Here is a 17,680-nt window from a genome sequence, read left to right as displayed (position 1 = left end):
CCTGGCTGGAGCAACTCAGTATTGCATCCCTACTTCCCTGCAAAATCTGTTGTGGCAAGAAAGACTCAACTTTTCACTTCCTGCCTACTCTCCATACGGGAGAAAACTGGACTACTGGAGCTCACCTGGACCCAGGATTCATTTGAAGGTTAGAGAAATTCAAAGATCCTCTACATGTCTTCATCTTTCAGTTATGACTATGAAGAATTCCGACTTTTGGAAACTAAAAGAAAAAACTGAGCACCACTTCTCTGGGTCAACTATCTCCTGCAGGTGCAGATCCTTCTTTCCAAGTACCAAAAAAAGACAGAGGTCTCCAACCTATACTGGATCTTTGCCGCCTCCAACAATTTCATTCACACCAAAATATTTCAGATAGACACTCTGCAACAACTCCTTTCTCTCCTAGCTGAGGAAGAGTGGCTTGCCATTCTCATATAGGTATTCAGCCATAACACAGATATTTACAGTTCAACGTAGGGGACCAAGTTTACCAGTATATGGTCCTCCCCTTCGGACTCTCTACATCCCAACACATTTTCACAAAATGCGTGAGCACCATCATTGCCCACCTTGGGACAGAAGGCATCTTGATCTTTGCCTACCTGGACATCTGGCTGACCACCTTCTCCAGACAAAATGCTGCTCTCCAATCACATCCAAGCAGTGCTCACTCTTTGAGAGAATCTAGGGGTGCAGGTAAATTGGGGGAAAATCCTCCCTCCTCCCCTAGACATCTGACTTACATAGGCGTCATCTTGGACACAATTGCAAAGTGAGCCTTTCTACTGGAAGAGAGATGGCTCTCCATTGTACATATGATCCAATCCTTCAGGTCCAGTCCCACCCAGGAGGCTCAATCCACCCAATGCCTCTAGGGCCTGATGGCGTTTTGCACTATGACTATTCTTTATGCCAGGATACATGTGCAACACCTCCTATTGTGGATCCTCTCAAAATTCAGGCCAAATGTGGACAGCCTTGTGTTCAAGATGGCTGCAGCTTTTGTTACCACAAACAGTTTTGGACTCTCTACTCTGGACCCTTCCAGAGAACTTAACAATGGGCATTCAGTTTCAATCTCCTATTCCCACAATGACTGTGACCATTAATGCCTCTGTATAGGGATGGGGTGCTCAGTACATGGGGCTTCATGCACAGGGCCTCTGGAACCACGATCAATTACTCCTCCATATGAACTTCCTAGAATTCTTGGTCATTCTGTTGCCTTTCAAGTCTTTGCTACCAGTTCTGGGTGGCAAACAGTCAAAGTCCTACTGGAAAACACAACCTCTCTCACATATATCAACCTCAAGGGCAACCTTCAGTCAGTGTCAGAATCCATCTAGCATTGTTGAGGTACTTTAGGAAATTAGATAGTCTCTCAGAACATCACTTAGCCAAATCTTGTTTACACTATATGTAAGGGAGAATGAAGGTCTTGGGCGAGGAGGACATCGGTCTGAGGAAGAGGGAAATGCTCCTTTAGAAGGGACCCCTTCCGTGGATGATGAGCCCATATCCTCTCGCACAGGGGATACTCCTCTGGGGGGTGGGGGCCTCCTTGTAGTGGGTGATTTGATCATTAGGGGGATAGAGAGATGGGTTTGTGACCCGCGTGTTGACCGCATGGTGACTTGCCTGCCTGGTGCGAAGGTTGCGGACATTACGCAGCATCTAGACAGGCTCCTAGGCAGTGCTGGGGAGGAGACAGCTGTCGTGGTGCACGTCGGCACCAGTGATGTGGGGAAATGCAGTCGGGAGGTCCTGGAAGCCAAATTTAGGCTGATAGGTAGGTAGCATTTTGAAGTCCAGGACTCCCAAGGTAGCATTCTCAGAAATGCTACCTGTTCCATGCGCAAGTACAGTGAGACAGGCAGAGCTGAGGGGTTTCAATGCGTGGATGAGATGTTGGTGCCGGGAGGAGGGGTTTAGATTTGTTAGGCACTGGGACACATTTTGGGGCAAGCAAGGCCTGTACAAAAGGGACGGGCTGCACTTGAACCAAGATGGAACCAGACTGCTGGCGCTTAAAATCAAAAAGGTTGCAGAACAGCTTTTAAAATGACACCTGGAGAACAGCCGATGGGAGCTGGTATCCCGTTTGGCAAAAGCCATCCTTTAAAGTGTGAGGCTGCAAAGGATTCAAATAAAACAGAAGGGGACAGAGCAGAACCGCATAAAGAGCAGACGGGAGCCTGTGCCAGCAGGTCAAAGAGTCAAAAGAATAGCATACATCAGGGGAGAGATTCAGTGTATAGGTGCTTGTATGCCAATGCCAGAAGCCTCCGAGCCAAGATGGGTGAGCTGGAGTGCTTGGTTGCGAACGCAGAAATAGACATAGTGGGCATAACAGAAACATGGTGGAACAGTGAGACTGTTATCCCTGGGTATAATTCAGCATACATGTGGGGAGAGAATCACCAAGGATGTCAAACACAGACATTTTGAATTTCAGAAGAGGAAACTTCTCCAAAATGAGGAGTATGGTGAAAAGAAAGCTGAGGGGGGAAATCAGGAGAGTCACTTCGCTCCAGAATGCATGGAGTTTACTCAAAACCACAATACTAGAAGCCCAGTCAGCTTGTATACCCAAAAGGAGGAAAGGTACCACTAAGTCCAGGAGGATGCCAGCATGGCTAACAGGTACTGTCAAAGAAGCCATAAAAGGGAAGAAGACTTCCTTCCGAAATTGGAAGGCCTGTCCAAACAAAGAGAACAGAAAGGAACACAAACTCTGACAAAAGAAATGCAAGGTGACAATAAGGGAGGCAAAAAGAGAGTTTGAGGAACATTTAGCCGAAAGTATCAAGGGGAATAACAAAAACTTCTTTAAGTACACCAGAAGCAGGAAACCTGCCAGGGATGTGGTTGGGCCATTAGACAATGAGGGAGTGAAAGGGATTATTAAGGAGGATATGGAGGTTGCAGAGAAACTGAATGAGTTCTTTGCGTCTGTCTTCACGGCAGAGGATACTGAGCATATACCTGTTCCTGAACCAGGCTTTTTAGGGATGGAGGCCAGAGAGCTGAGTCATATAGAAGTGACAAGGGATGATGTTCTAAACTGTCTGGAAAAACTGAAAGCTAACAAATCACCAGGGCCGGATGGCATCCATCCAAGAGTCCTCAAAGAACTCAAATTTAACTTATCCCTGAAATCGGGCTCTGTACCAGAGGACTGGAGAGTAGCAAATGTAACACTGATTTTCAAAAAGGGATCCAGGGGCGATCCGGGAAATTACAGGCCGGTTAGCCTAACGTCCGTTCTGGGCAAATTGATGGAAAGCATCCTCAAGGATAAAATTGTAAAGCACCTAGAAGAACAGGCCCTTCTGGGAGTGAGCCAGCATGGCTTCTGCAAAGGTAAATCTTGCCTCACCAACCTTTTGGACTTCTTTGAGAGTGTCAACAAGTGTGTGGATCAAGGTGATCCAGTTGACATAGTCTACCTGGACTTCCAAAAAGCTTTCAACAAAATTCCTCATCAAAGACTCCTGAGGAAACTTAGCGGTCATGGGATAAGGGGACAAGTACATGTGTGGATTGCTAACTGGTTGAAAGAAAGGAAACAGAGGGTAGGTATAAATGGAGAGTTTTCACAATGGAGGGAAGTAAGAAGTGGGGTCCCCCAGGGATCTGTACTGGGACCGGTGCTTTTTAATTTATTCATAAATGATCTAGAAGCAAGGGTAAGCAGCAATGTGGCCAAATTTGCAGATGATACCAAACTCTTCCAGGTAGTGAAATCCAAAGCGGATTGTGAGCAGCTCCAAAAGGATCTCTCCAAACTGGGGGAGTGGGTGACAAAATGGCAAATGTGGTTCAGTGTTAGCAAGTGTAAAGTGATGCACATTGGGACAAAAACCCCAACTTCAAGTATACGCTGATGGGATCCGAGCTGTCGGTGACGGACCAGGAGAGGGATCTTGGGGTTGTGGTTGACAGCTCGTTGAAAGTGTTGACTCAATGTGTGGCACCGGTGAAAAAGGCCAATTCCATGCTAGGGATCATTAGAAAGGGGATTGAAAATAAAACGGCTAACATTATAATGCCCTTATACAAAACTATGGTGCGACCACACTTGGAGTACTGCGTACAGTTCTGGTCACCACATCTTAAAAAGGACATTGTTGAACTGGAGAAGGTACAGAAGAGGGCAACCAAGATGATCAGGGGCCTAGAGCACCTTTCTTATAAGGCAAGACTACAACACCTGGGGCTTTTTAGTTTAGAAAAAAGACGTCTGCGGGGAGACACGATAGAGGTCTATAAAATCATGCATGGCATGGAGAAAGTGGAGAGAGAGATATTCTTTTCCCTCTCATACAACACTAGAACCAGGGGTCACTCCATGAAATTGATTGCCAGGAGGTCTAGGACCAACAAACGGAAGTACTTTTTCACACAACGTGTGATCCACTTGTGGAACTCTCTGCCACAGGATGTGGTGACAGCCAACAACCTGGATGGCTTTAAGAGGGGTTTGGATGACTTCATGGAGGAGAGGTCTATCAATGGCTACTACTAGTCAGAGGGCTGTGGGCCACCTCCAGCCTCAAGGGCGGGGTGCCTCTGAGTACCAGTTGCAGGGGAGTAATGGCAGGAGAGAGGGCACGCCCTCATCTCCTGTATGTGGCTTCCAGCGGCATCTGGTGGGCCACTGTGTGAAACAGGATGCTGGACTAGATGGGCCGTGGGCCTGATCCAGCAGGGCTGTTCTTATGTTCTTATATGGGTGGGAATCAATGGACTAAGCTTTTTGTGTTATATCCTACATTTGTACTCCTTGCCTCTGGTGGGGGAATTTAATTCTTGGAGCAGAGAAAATATTAGATAGGCTCCTTGAATGGGACACCAGTAGAGATGCTGCTGCAGTCTTCAAAATTTTCATTCTGGTGCCACCATTATAAGAAACAGGCCCTGTTCCTTCCCTTTTACAACCCCTTTTCCCCACCCCAGACTGCAAAAGGCTTCTAAAAGGGCCCAACAACCTTTTTGCCCCAGTTAAGAAGCTGGTTGAGCCCTGAACCGTTATGCTCCGGCCCTGTGAAGCTGCCCACTTTCAAGTCAGCTTTCCTGATTGCATTCACTACTGCTAAGAGGGTTAGTGAACTCACTGCTCTTAGAGTTGACATTCTGTTTACTGTGTTTCCTCCCAATTACGTTATGTTCACTAATCCCACCTTCCTACCAAAAGTGGTTTCAGAGTTTCACCTTAACCAAGGGTTTTCTTTCCAACCTCTTTCATGAACCCGCCCTGGAACATTCTTTGCATTCCCTGGACGTGCAGAGAGGCGCCTCTTCTGCTTGAACAGGATTGAAGAGTTTAGAAGGTCCAGACTCTTCATTACTTTTGAAGGTGCCCACAAGGGCCAGCCTGTGTTTCGACAAAGGTTTCCTGAATGAATGGTTCAACTCCCCTCCACCTGTTATGACCAACAAGGTGTTAAACCTCCTAGCAATATCAAAGCCCATTCAACTAGGGCTATGGGCACCTCCTGACAATGCTCATTTGTTAGGCATTGGCTTTCTGAGATAAGCAAAACCATTACATGGTCTTCTAACATGCCCTTTGTAAAATACTATGCTTTAGATATCCACCCTGAGGCGGGTTTGGGGCAGGCTGTACCAAAGAAAATTCTGCAACATCTCATCCTCAAACCTTCCTTCTTTTGGGGAGAACTCACTAATCGCCCACATTGTGAAGGATACCAGATCACCATTAAGAAACCGGTTGCTCACCTGTAACTCTTGATCTTTTGGTGATTCAGTATCATTCACAACACCCACCCAGCCTCCCTGCTTTTCAGATGTTCCTGCTGTACTTGCTTGTCTTGTTTCATGAAGTTGTTCTGCACTGCAGCCATTCAGAAAACAAGTTGGAAAGCGCTCTGCTGACAAAGATACCAAGTTTCTCTGTGCATGAAGGGCAAAGCTATCAGGAGCTTTGAATCTTTTGGGGACTACTGTGTAGTTGCAAAGCCCACGTTGTGAATGATACCGGGTCACCAAAAGATCAAAAGTTACAGGTGAGCAAAACAGTTTTTCTTTAGATTATCTTCTGCTTTAAGAATCTTGATGATTGGAAAGCATTTATACATTTTCAGATAAATAATATTTCAGATAGACAATGTCCACTACAAATGTGTTTATATGCATATAAAACCAATTTTTAGTAGATATTTCTTAGAAGCAGTATTGCTCTTGTTGCTCTTGAAGTTGGTATTTATGACCAAACTACTTCAAAAACTGAGAAATGTGGATCGTATTCCATTGTAACCCATAAGAATGGGGCCTGCACAGGGACCTCACCACCGAGTGCTTTAGCTCCTCTCGGCGTCCAGATTCCACCCCCATGTGGTCATCGTGGGAATGTAAAAGATGGGACTGGACGCACTTTGTCAGTTCTTGTTCGACTGCCGTAGCAATCACACCTCTGGTTGCTCTGGCTCCTTGTGAGTGTTTTTTTGTTTTTGTTTTTGTAAGTATATATTACTTCTTCTGACCTGGACTGTTTTTCGACTACCCATTGGATTTTCTGTGTGAATTGTGATTATCAAACTGGTTTTGACTATTCTTTGGAAAACGAACTGTTTTGGCACGATCTCAGATTTGTGGGCTAAGATGTGGAATGGACATGGCTTTGAAAATAGAAAAAAGTCTTTTAAACGTTGTGGAGAATGTGGAACTAAGTTGCTTTCCCAAGACAGGCACAATTCTTGTCTAATATGCTTTGGGGAGCAACAATAATACTTTGGCATGCAAGATATGCATGTCTTTTTCAAAGCAAACAAGACGAAACCAGGCCCTCTGGTTGCATGATACACTATGGCAATGCCCTGAATCCATCGACACCAAAAGCAGAAACTGCTTCGACACCAAAGGCATCAACATTGGGATACTCTGAGTCGGGGTCTGTCCAACTAAAACGTTCTAAAACCTCAACTCCATCCTCTGCATGGCTTCAAATCCTCTGCATGGCTCTCCTCCGAGACAGGATCGCAAGAGACATGCATTGCACCCGGAGGACAGAGCACCTACAGCACCCAAGAAGCACAAGCATTGAGATGGCTTCTTGAAGTCGACCCAGTCTCCGACTGCACTCCAGGTGACTCCCCTGATAATGAAGTCTGCTCCAACTTTAAGGTCTTCGATGCTGAGTGTGTCGATACAGAGACCTCCAGTGCCCAGACTCTCAACTCCTGTGGGGATAAAACAAGCATTATCCTGCCTGGCATCAATCATTCTTGCGGTTACGCCAATCAGATCCCTGGTGGATTCGCCAAGTGCCCCCGAAGTGCTCTCCTTATGCCCCCGAAGACTCTCTCAGCAACCTACTTACTAGGAACTGCCCCATCAGTTTCGTCATGGCACCAGTGTGGTTTCTCTCACCACTCTCCTGCACCAATTAGGTCTTTATCTGGAAAGTCTATGGGCACCTCCTCGCCTGGCCGTCCTTATGATTACCAGGACTATGAGCTTTGGAAAGCTCAAAAAGGAAGGATACCCACTACTTTTGCTTTGGCCACCAGTTCTCCCGGCCAATTGCAAGTCCTCACTCTAGGGGCTGGAGATGCCCCGATACTGAAACAAAAGGTGCTTTACTATTACTGCTGTATCTCTTTCCAATATCTCACCTTTTGTCCAACCTCAGAAAAAGCCTATTTTAGTGACCTCAACCACTTAGACTTTGACTGAATCACCTAAAGCCCCAAAGCCATCGTCCACTATTGAAACCCAGACACTGTGGTACCAAAACTTCAACTACCTCTCAAACTCAAGATAGGTTCAAAGCATAAGACAGCAGAAGCGACTGTAAACACGGATTCTGCCTCCCCTCCTCTGTCTCCACCAGAGGAGTACCATGGTTTTTCCGATTTCGAACCAGAGACCATTGAACCAGAAGATTCTCCACAGGATGTACCACCCTCTATACATGTATCACCTAACGAAGAACTGAAGACATATCATGCCCAGATAAAGGCCATGGCGGATCCCTTGCGTCTTGATCTTAAGACACAGACTGCGACTGTCAACGACCCAGTCTACAACTCTATGGCATCATCACAGTCATTCAACCTGTGACTCTGCCTCTCATACCCCTCATTTCTAAAGCTGCAAAGTTGGCCTGGGAAGTCATCAGTACATCCATTCCCATGTCCTAATGTCTAGAGAGATTATATCAGGTCCAGGAAGAGGATAATACATACCTATTAAAACATCCCCTTCCGAACTCCCTTGTCATCAACTGCGCCATATCCTCCAAGTCCACCAGATGGCATACCACCCCTGTGGATAAGGAAGGGAGAAAATTAGAATTAATGGGGAGGAGAGTCTACACCATGGCATGTCCCTTAATAAAAATCGCCCTACTCCACCTGTATGGTGAAACACAGCCACTTCCTCTGGGAAACTCTTGACTGGGAAATGGATAGTCTCTCCTCTGAGGAATTTGCCCAGAAATTTACAGACATATTAGCAAAGTCAGCTTCCATTACAAGACACCAACTCAGCATGGCCAAACACCTAGCAGAAAACGAATCCAGAGCTATAACAGTGGTGGATTCCTTACTTAGGCATGTGTGGCTATGATCTTCCTCCCTTCAAACCAACATGAAGGAAAGGATTGAAAGTCTGTCCTTTGGCGGGAAGGGTCTATTTAGTGAAGAGACAGACCACACAGTGGAAAAGATGAGAACATAAAAATATACAGCAAAAACCTTCATTGCCCTGTCCATTTCGACATTCGCACAATCAAGGTACAAGCCCTACCAAAAGCAAAGACTAGAATTGTCAGCAGGATCACAGGGATTTCAGGAATTCTCCATGCTACAACAAGCACCCATTCCAACAAAGGAACAAGAATAACCAGGGCCAAAAGAAGCATGCTGACTCACAAAAGCAGCATCTTTGAGGGATCAGCCAGTCCACTGCGCCAGCAACACCATCTTGTGTCAAGTAGCTTCCAGCTATAGAGCGGTATATAAATGTAAGTGCTATTGCTATCAATTCCATCCATCTGGCATGCCATGCCCCCTCATGACACCACATAACATTGGACAGCTGGGTCTTCAAGATCATTTCGGTGGGCTGTGTGATAGCATACAAGGCAATGCCCACCTTTTTGGAGATTCACTTCACAAGGGTGACTCTGTCACTGGAGGACGAACTCCTAGAGAAAGGGGCTATTGCCCCAGTGCAGTGGACATGGAGAAGTGATGGATTTTACTCCAGGTACTTCCAAATCCCGAAGAGCGATGGGGGAAATCCACCCAAAAATGGACCTGCGTCACCTGAACAAATTTGTTCGCACACGGAAGTTCAGAATGTTAGCTTTACAGGATATACTTCCATTCCTATATCAGGAGCAGTGGCTGGCAACGCTGGATCTCAAACACATACTTCCATATAGGCATCAGAGAAAACAACCAGAAGTACCTACATTTCACAGTCGGAGAGTCTGTATACAAATATATAGTATTGCCATTTGGACTGTCAACAACACCACAAGTTTTTACAAAATTCATGGCTGTTGTAGTGGCTCACCTAAGGACTATGGGGGTAGCAGTCTTCCTGTACTTGGACGACTGGCTTCTGACTTCAAAAACAGAGTTAAATTCTCAAATTTTATCTGTACTATCTCTTCTATAGGATCTGGGCATCAGGATAAATTGGGAGAAATAGCACCTGGAACCTCAAAGGTCCATAACATACATAGGTGCAATTTTGGACACAGTAACGGAATGAGCTTACCTGCCAAAGGGCCACTACAAAACCATCAAGGAGTTGGTCCTGGAATTCCAAACTCAGCTGAAGCAGCAGGCCCATCGCATTCAAAGACTGTTGGCGCTAATGGCGTCTTGCAAGTCAGCAGTTCCATTCACGAGAATTGAAACTACAGTTGTGGTTTCTATCCTTCTTCCAGCCCAGTGTAGACCGCCAGAACAGAACTGTCTGCTCGTGGTGCCATTTCAGATCCTACGATCACTGACTTGGTGGATGAATCAACGCTACTGTACATATTACACCAGGGGTACCCTTCCTATTATCTGTGCCAGAAATCTGGGTCACAACAGGTGCTTCCTTGACCGAATGGGGAGCGCACTGCAACACCCACACGGTGTGAGGTCATTGGACCCCCACAGCAAAGACAATTATATATAAATTCCTAGAGCTCCTAGCTGTATTCTTGGGAATGAAGGCTTTCCTACCCCTACTGAAAGGCCAAGTAGTCCAACTATAGCATGACAACACTACAACTGTTGCCTACATAAATGGCACTGCTGTATCCTTCAACAGATACATCCATTGTCATCCACATAAAAGGGACGGACAGTGTGCTTGTGGATGATATCAGCCAGTCTTTACCTCAACAAGATCAACACAAATGGGAAATCCACGACCAAGTCCTGCGACCACTGTTTGTGTCTTGGAGCCACCCCACAGTCAACCTCTTTGCAACAGCACAAAATGCAAAATGTGAAAGGTTTTGCTCCAGAGCGGGTCATGACCCTCTCTCTGGGTGACACTTTTTCAACTAGAGTTGGAGCCAGCATGGTGTAGTAGTTAGAGTGCTGGACTAGGACCGGGGAGTCCCGAGTTCAAATCCCCATTCAGCCATGATACTTGCTGGGCGACTCTGGGCCAGTCACTTCTCTCTCAGCCTAACCTACTTCACAGGGTTGTTGTGACAAGAAACTCAAGTATGTAGTACACTGCTCTGGGCTCCTTGGAGGAAGAGCGGGATATAAATGTAAAATAAATTTTTTTAAAAAAATAGATTGGACTGAGGGAGGTCCTGTACATGTTTCTTCCACAACCGTTAATTGGCAGTGGTAGCCAGACTATTGATGAAACCTGTGTCGGGCATCCTGATAACACCATGGTGGTCACGCCAAATTTGGTTTCTGTGGGTACTCAAACTGTCTCGCCGCAGATAGCGCTGGCTTTCTCAACTACCAAATCTCTTGTCTCGGGACCACAGTCTAGTGCTTCATCCAAACATGGTCACTCTGCGCCTGACAGCCTGGAAAATCGGCTCCTGAACAAGATCTTGCTAAACAAACTCAAACCTTCCACAAACCTTCCACATTCAAACCTATCTATTCAAGCAAGTGGAGACGGTTCAGGATTTATGCCACTAACAAAAGGATTTAGACCAAAAAATGCTATTATCCGCCAGGTCCTTTTCTACTTAACTTCACTGAAATCTACAAGCCTGGCAAATGTCTCAAAGTATACCTGGCTTGCCTTATCCTTGACATTCAGGCTGGGATGGGGAAAGTCTCTCTCTTCACTCATCCAAGCTGCAAGAATTTCTTAAAAGGCCCGAATAACCTATATTCTCCTATAAGATGACCTATTTCCCGATGGAACATATCTCTTGTCAGCCTTGACTCTAGAGCCTTTAGAACCAATGGGCTCAGCATCACTAAAAATGGTGACTCTAAAAACTGCCTTTCTAGTAGCCATCACCACAGCACACAGTGTGAACTAACTGCACTTAGATATTGCTGTCATGAAATTTTTCCCAGATAAGGTGATCATGCGTATGGACTATGGGTTTCTCCCTAAAGTTGTGTCAGATTTTTATTTAAACCAGGACATTGTCCTACCCAACTTTTTCAGGGCTCCTTCTATGCCTCTAGAAAAGGCTATGCACACAGATGTTAGGTCTCCTTTATACTATTTGGACAGTACAGAGCCCTTCAGGCTTCCAAAACGCTGGTTTGTTTCCTACAAGGGGAAATGGAAGGGTCACTGTTTCTAGGCAACACCTCTCTCATTGGCTAGTAGAACTGATATTGTTGGCCTATAAACTTCAGAAGGCCGAGGGCCCCCACCACCACACCTTCCGAAATACATCCGGGCTCATTCCGCTAGGGCCTGTGCTACTTCAGTGACCCACCTGTCAGGAATTTCCTCTGACACTTGCAAAGTGGCCACCTGGTCTACAGAACAGCCATTTTTGAAGCCATTATACTATTGACCTTCGCTCTGCAGCGGAGGCTAACTTCGGGAGAAGTGTATTAAAAAGGGTGTTTCAATAGCTACTGCACCCTTCACCTCAGGCAGCTGGCTAACACCCATTCTTATGGGTTACAATGGATCACAGTCCAGATAAACAGGTTGCTTACCTGTAACCATTGATCTGGTAGTGATCCGTTGTAACCCACAAGACCCTCGCAGCCATTCCCACTGCAGTAGCCTCCACACTTGTATTTTGACTTCAAAACTCAACTGTTCTCTTCTGCTCATGAAAAGGATGATCATCTCACGGCAGTCCAGGAACTGATGAAGTGTGTCCAGCCCCACCTTTTATACTCCCATGCTGAGCACATGGGGCTGGCGTCTGGACGCTGAGAGGAGCCAGAGAACTCAGCTGCAAGGTTCCTGCACAGGCGAAGTACTCATTCTTATGGATTACAATGGCTCACTACCAGATCAATAGTTACAGGTAAGCAACCTGTTCTTTCAAAAGGAGTCTCTTTAAAAAAATGTTCATTTCTCAAGGGGAAAAGGTAGAACATTCTACTGGGTGTGCCTAAAGTAGTGTTTGGATTCCAGCCATAGAAGTGGTTGAACAGTAGCTGGCTAGCAAAATTATTTGACTTTACAATGAAATGTTCGTTACTTCTGCCACAGTTGTTCTGTCTCACATCTTTAAATTATAGTGGCAAACATACAGCATAGCATGCCGCCCATGGAAGGGGGCTCTTCATATGCGATTCCCCCATTTCCCCATTAGAGAGCCCATTCTTGCAGCTAGTGATGGGAGCTGTTGCAGGCACACCAAGGTGTGTGTAATTGGTGCTGCTAGGAATAATAGTGATGGTGTAGCAGCATTTGCACAGATCTTCGTGTGTACTCAACAGCCCCTGTCACCACTGCTTGCTGCAAAGATGGACTCTTGGCTGGGATGGAAGACACTCACATAAGTTTCTCTAACATGGATGGTATGCTGTGCTGTGTGTTAGCTGGGAATAATAAAACCATCTTGTGAGAGAGGCCTATCTATCACCTTTGGCTTCTAAAAACTCTTCTATATCTGATGTTAAATCCATTTTACAGATTATTGAATGAATAAATATTCAAAAATATTGTTGTAGTAAACCTAACAATAGCCTTGTACGGTAATTTAGCGGTATTATCCTCATATTGTTGTTGAGTAAAGTTGGCTAATGGACACTTGCCTAATGCCATCTACTGAAGTAATGTTTTAATGAGCGGAGGTAGAAATCTGTCACAGGTGATAAAAAATTTCTCAATTCAAATTTTTTATTTTCAGATTGTGCCAAGGACTTGAATGGATGATATCAAGACTTAAGATCAGATGATTTTTACTCTGCACAGACATTTGTATGGAAAAAGTGCTGGATCTTTAGATCTCTACAGCTGTGAAATTAATGGCTTATTTGTATTTATAAAACCAGAACATAATTCTTCTTTGCCATTTAAAACACTAAAGCCACCTCCAGTGGAAAGAAACAATTAGAAGTTCAAAGTTGGCTTCCCAGCAGCTTCCTCTGAGGTGGAGTTGGAATCCTGTGGCTGACCTTAATTTTAATGTAAAATCACTTGAGATTGTTCAATAAATGATGTGTGTGATGAGAATGAGGAGGAGGAATTTTAATTTTTGTTTTATTATTCCAGTCTAACTCACTCACTTGAAGATGTTGACTTTGTTCCAACCAATCAGTAAATCAGTGGCACAGGTATTGACTTTCCAGTATTGAAACTTATTCAAATGTGTTACAGAAGCAAACATATTTTCCTGTATGTGTACTGTACATTTTGTATATTTATACCTCATGTTATAAAGTTGATTGAAATCTGTACAGAGAAATGGGAAATATCACTGACCCTGTCAGTGTTCTTGACACTGTCACAAATAGATTAAATTGCAGTACCTGGATTCGAGCCATTTGAGTCCTGTTGAATGCTGCAAAAATAATTTTCTTTTAAATCTAAAGTACTTTAATCTGTATTTGAATTGGGCTGTGGAAAATACTAAAAGGGATATTGCTGACACATCATTTGTATGTTGTCATATTCTCCATGCTATTTTTATGGCTAACGTTGATGGTAAAATTCTAGAGGAGTATTTCTGTTTTCTTGTATTATATACATTTTGCAGCTAAAAACATAAAAAGAAACAAAACATGGTGTATTACTGATTAGGTTTTATACTTGACTTAATATGAGCATCTACTTGTATCAAATAGGTAAACTTGCAAACTGTTGGTAAAAACCTTATAAACTTGTAGAGGTTGACATTCTGATTCCATTGGCCAAGAAAAATGTTTGAAATGTGTGCAATACACTTTAAAAACATCTTCTTTCCTTGGGTTTACACTGACATAATATTCCAGTTGTAAACATTTATGGTGGTATGTATGTTAATAAAGGAAAGAAACATTTCCCCCCTTTATTCCAAGTAAGTAGTCTAATAAGAAATTTTACAGAATGAGGGTGGGGGTTTCCATTGAGCACTCTTTAGGGTAAGTAAGGATGTATATTTGCGATAATCCCAAATTGTCAATGTTCCTTCTTATAGGAGATATAGGCTATAATAGAAATGACTATAGCCATCCAGATATAACAAACTGCTTTTTAAACTTTCCTGAATGTTTTCAGGTGGTTTACTATGTGGATTCATGTGGGCTGCTTTTAAACAAAAGTCTAAATTTTATGTGAGATGCATGGTACTTATGAATTACAATTAAGTTTATTCTGCCACTCTGACAAAACTTCCAGGGTTTTAAATGATGTGAATAACTATTTTCCTCTGTAAACTTAATGCACCAGTTGCAGGGTGGAGGGGCAGTAAGCTGAAGAGGTGCCATAGGGTAGAAGAATATTGCTTTTGTTAAAGGGCTGTGATGCTTATGAAATGGAATGGTTGTGTTTTGAACACTGTGCTGGCATCCTTCTTGGATTTTCAGGTTATTTAGAAACTAGAACTTGATAAACTGGAAAGTCCCCTTTTAGCTTTGTAAGTTTAAAAGAGAGACATTTTGCAATTTGTTAAGTAGTAAAACCTTAGTTAACATTGGGTTATATCCTATGAATGTTTTCAATTAGTGGATGTACCATTTGTCCAAATTGCAGGGAGTGATTTTTGTTGATTCCCCTTTACTCTTCATCCCTCTGTGTTCCTCCCAAATATACCCTTGACTGATTTGAGGGGGTGGGGAGCACAGGCTGCAAATGGAAGGAGAGGGATCAACCAAAGCAAAACCCTATTTTGTGTGAATGGAAAGAGTTCTTAGGATACAACCAACCATCACCTAATTTGGGTCAAAATATCTTTAAATTACAATACATTCAACAGCTGTTTTCATTCTTGGAATCTGATATCAACAAAACTGGATGCTTTCTACTCTGTCCCCTAGTATATCTTAAAAGGTGTACATTCTTACCAAATGCATGCAGAGTATCAGCAATGGTGATTTATCACTGTAATTTAATGTACACTGTTTGAGGGGGCAAGGAACAATTGATATAGAGACGGCAATCCGAAGAGCATGAGCGGTCTCATGCAACAGGCATATGTTCGTTTAGTGAAAGTTTTGACTTGTTTCCTTGGAACAGTTAATCTCCCCCTGCCATATCACAAACTGTTTTTTAGATTCTTCTCACATTTCAATGTTTTGCCGTATTACATGGGATGCTGCTGTTCAAGGAAAAATCAAATGTAAAGCCCCATGAGACTAGTTGGATCCCATCAAGATTGCTCACCCCCAACTCTCTCTTCTCCTACTGATGTAATCAAACAAAACAAGTGTATTTTTATACTCTCAAATCTTGGTTTTTTAGCCTACAAAATAAGCTACCACAATACTTAACTACAAATGAATAGACAATTGGAATAATCTTGTGTTACCAGTTTAAATTCACATATAAAGTACTACATGTTTCCATAACCACAATATTGGCAAAGCAAAAAGCGTCATGTGTTCTTCTTACACAATTCAACATTGATGACAACAAAATAATGAGGGCTTCTCACAGTTTGATGTATTTCAGACTGGAAGGAGGCAGCAATGGGCAACTACTCCACCTCCTAGTCAGACACCCTAGGAGGGATTAGGCGAAAGCTTAACATAGAGCCTTCACTTTGTCACTCTTATATTGGGATAAAGGTATGAAGCTACCAATCCATTCTTTCAGTGTGGTATTTGAACCAGAAGCCCTCTCTCATTTTTGTCCAAAGCCAGCTTTTTACAGAAAACCTATATATGCACATTAATTTGACTTTTTGCCATTCCTCTGAAATGTAGATGTAGATAAGGATGTTGAATGTCACTGTAGCTCTTTCTCTACAGGTAAAATTATCCATAGCATCAATACCAATGGACTAAGGGCTGCTTTGCACATGAACATTTTCTACTTCTAAGAAAAAGCATACACCATTGCATGTGTGTGTGCTAAGATAAAGGGTAAACCTTACATAGTGCTAGCCATGGTGCTGCATTATGCAGACTGAAGAGATGTCATGATGCTTTGCAGGGCATGTGACTGATGATGAACTATCTAGTTGCTTAATGAACAACTTGAGTGCTCTTTGTCTAAAGCCACCTTGGAATGTATTCTGGTGTGTTTACCTGCAGAATAGTAGGGGCATAAAATTGGTCTGGACATCCATGAAGAGCTGAAAAGATTGTTTGGCTAGTGGAGAACTGGGGTTTTGGGGGAATTCTTGTGTGTGTGATGATATTAGTTTAATGCTTTTTTTGACTAAGCCTGCCTGCATGCTTGCTTCTGTGCCTATCTAAAACCTGCACAACTTGTACATTTGTAAATAAACAAATTATTACAAAGAGATTTCAAGACTCATGTGTTCTTCTTACATTCATCTTACTGTCATCTTGCTCTGTAAAGCTGGTCAGCACAACCTACGATCCACCTAGTGAAGTGTAGCCTAGCAGCTATGCACTGTGCATTGTAGAGCAGGGGCAGGCAGGAGTAGTTTGGGATCTCCTGATACATCTCTGGGTTGATTATTTGTGGTAGATCAGCAAATGATTTTGACTCCCATTTGTTTTTGAGAAATGAAGGAAGCTTGAGAAACTAGGAGTGAATTTTTGAATGAAAGTTCTGGTAAAAAGTAGAGTGTGCCCACGGGTTGGTGTTGACTCTTGGTGACCACAGAGCCCTGTGGTTGTCTTTGGTAGAATACAGGAGGGGTTTACCATTGCCATCTCCTGTGCAGTATGAGATGATGCCTTTCAGCATCTTCCTATATCACTGCTGCCTGATGTACGTGTGTCCCATAGTCTGGGAAACATACCTGCGGGTATTTGAACTGGTAACCTCTGGCTTGCTAGTCAACTCACTCCCCACTGGTAGTGCAAGCAAATTATTGGGCTATCCATGTGTTCACAGGTGGTGTATGCCTTAATTCTAAATATAGGTCTGCCCCTTGTGTGTCTGTTTTGTAGCTGGCTCTGATTAGAGGACATCAGGATTCAGGTTTTAAAAAGAGTATATCTTACAAGTCTGAACTCTTCCCATCCCAGTTCCTGTGTATATTGTAAGCTGCCATATACCGAGTCAGACAATTGGTTCATCTAGCTCAGTATTGTCTACCCAGACTAGCAGCGGCTTCTCCAAGGTTGCAGGCAGGAATCTCTCTCAGCCCTATCTTGGAGATGCCAGAGAGGGAACTTGGAAC

At 43.7% G+C, this 17,680-nt stretch overlaps 1 protein-coding gene across 3 annotated transcripts in view; it reads left to right on the top strand.

Annotated features, from left to right (window-relative positions):
• ARL5A (ADP ribosylation factor like GTPase 5A) overlaps positions 1–16,830 on the top strand; it is a 38,355-nt gene extending 21,525 nt beyond the window's left edge. For all 3 annotated transcript variants that reach the window (XM_053274372.1, XM_053274364.1, XM_053274353.1), the window contains one exon: positions 13,292–16,830. In XM_053274372.1, the coding sequence (XP_053130347.1) occupies positions 13,292–13,309 (18 nt within the window). In that variant the 3' untranslated portion in view covers positions 13,310–16,830. The remainder of the gene's footprint in view (positions 1–13,291) is intronic.
• Positions 16,831–17,680: the final 850 nt, after the last annotated feature.

The sequence above is a fragment of the Hemicordylus capensis genome, chromosome 1, assembly GCF_027244095.1.
Source record: "Hemicordylus capensis ecotype Gifberg chromosome 1, rHemCap1.1.pri, whole genome shotgun sequence".
NCBI lineage: Eukaryota > Metazoa > Chordata > Lepidosauria > Squamata > Cordylidae > Hemicordylus > Hemicordylus capensis.
The sequence above is the reverse complement of the archived record's forward strand: the minus strand, read 5'-3'. Positions and strand labels throughout refer to the sequence as shown.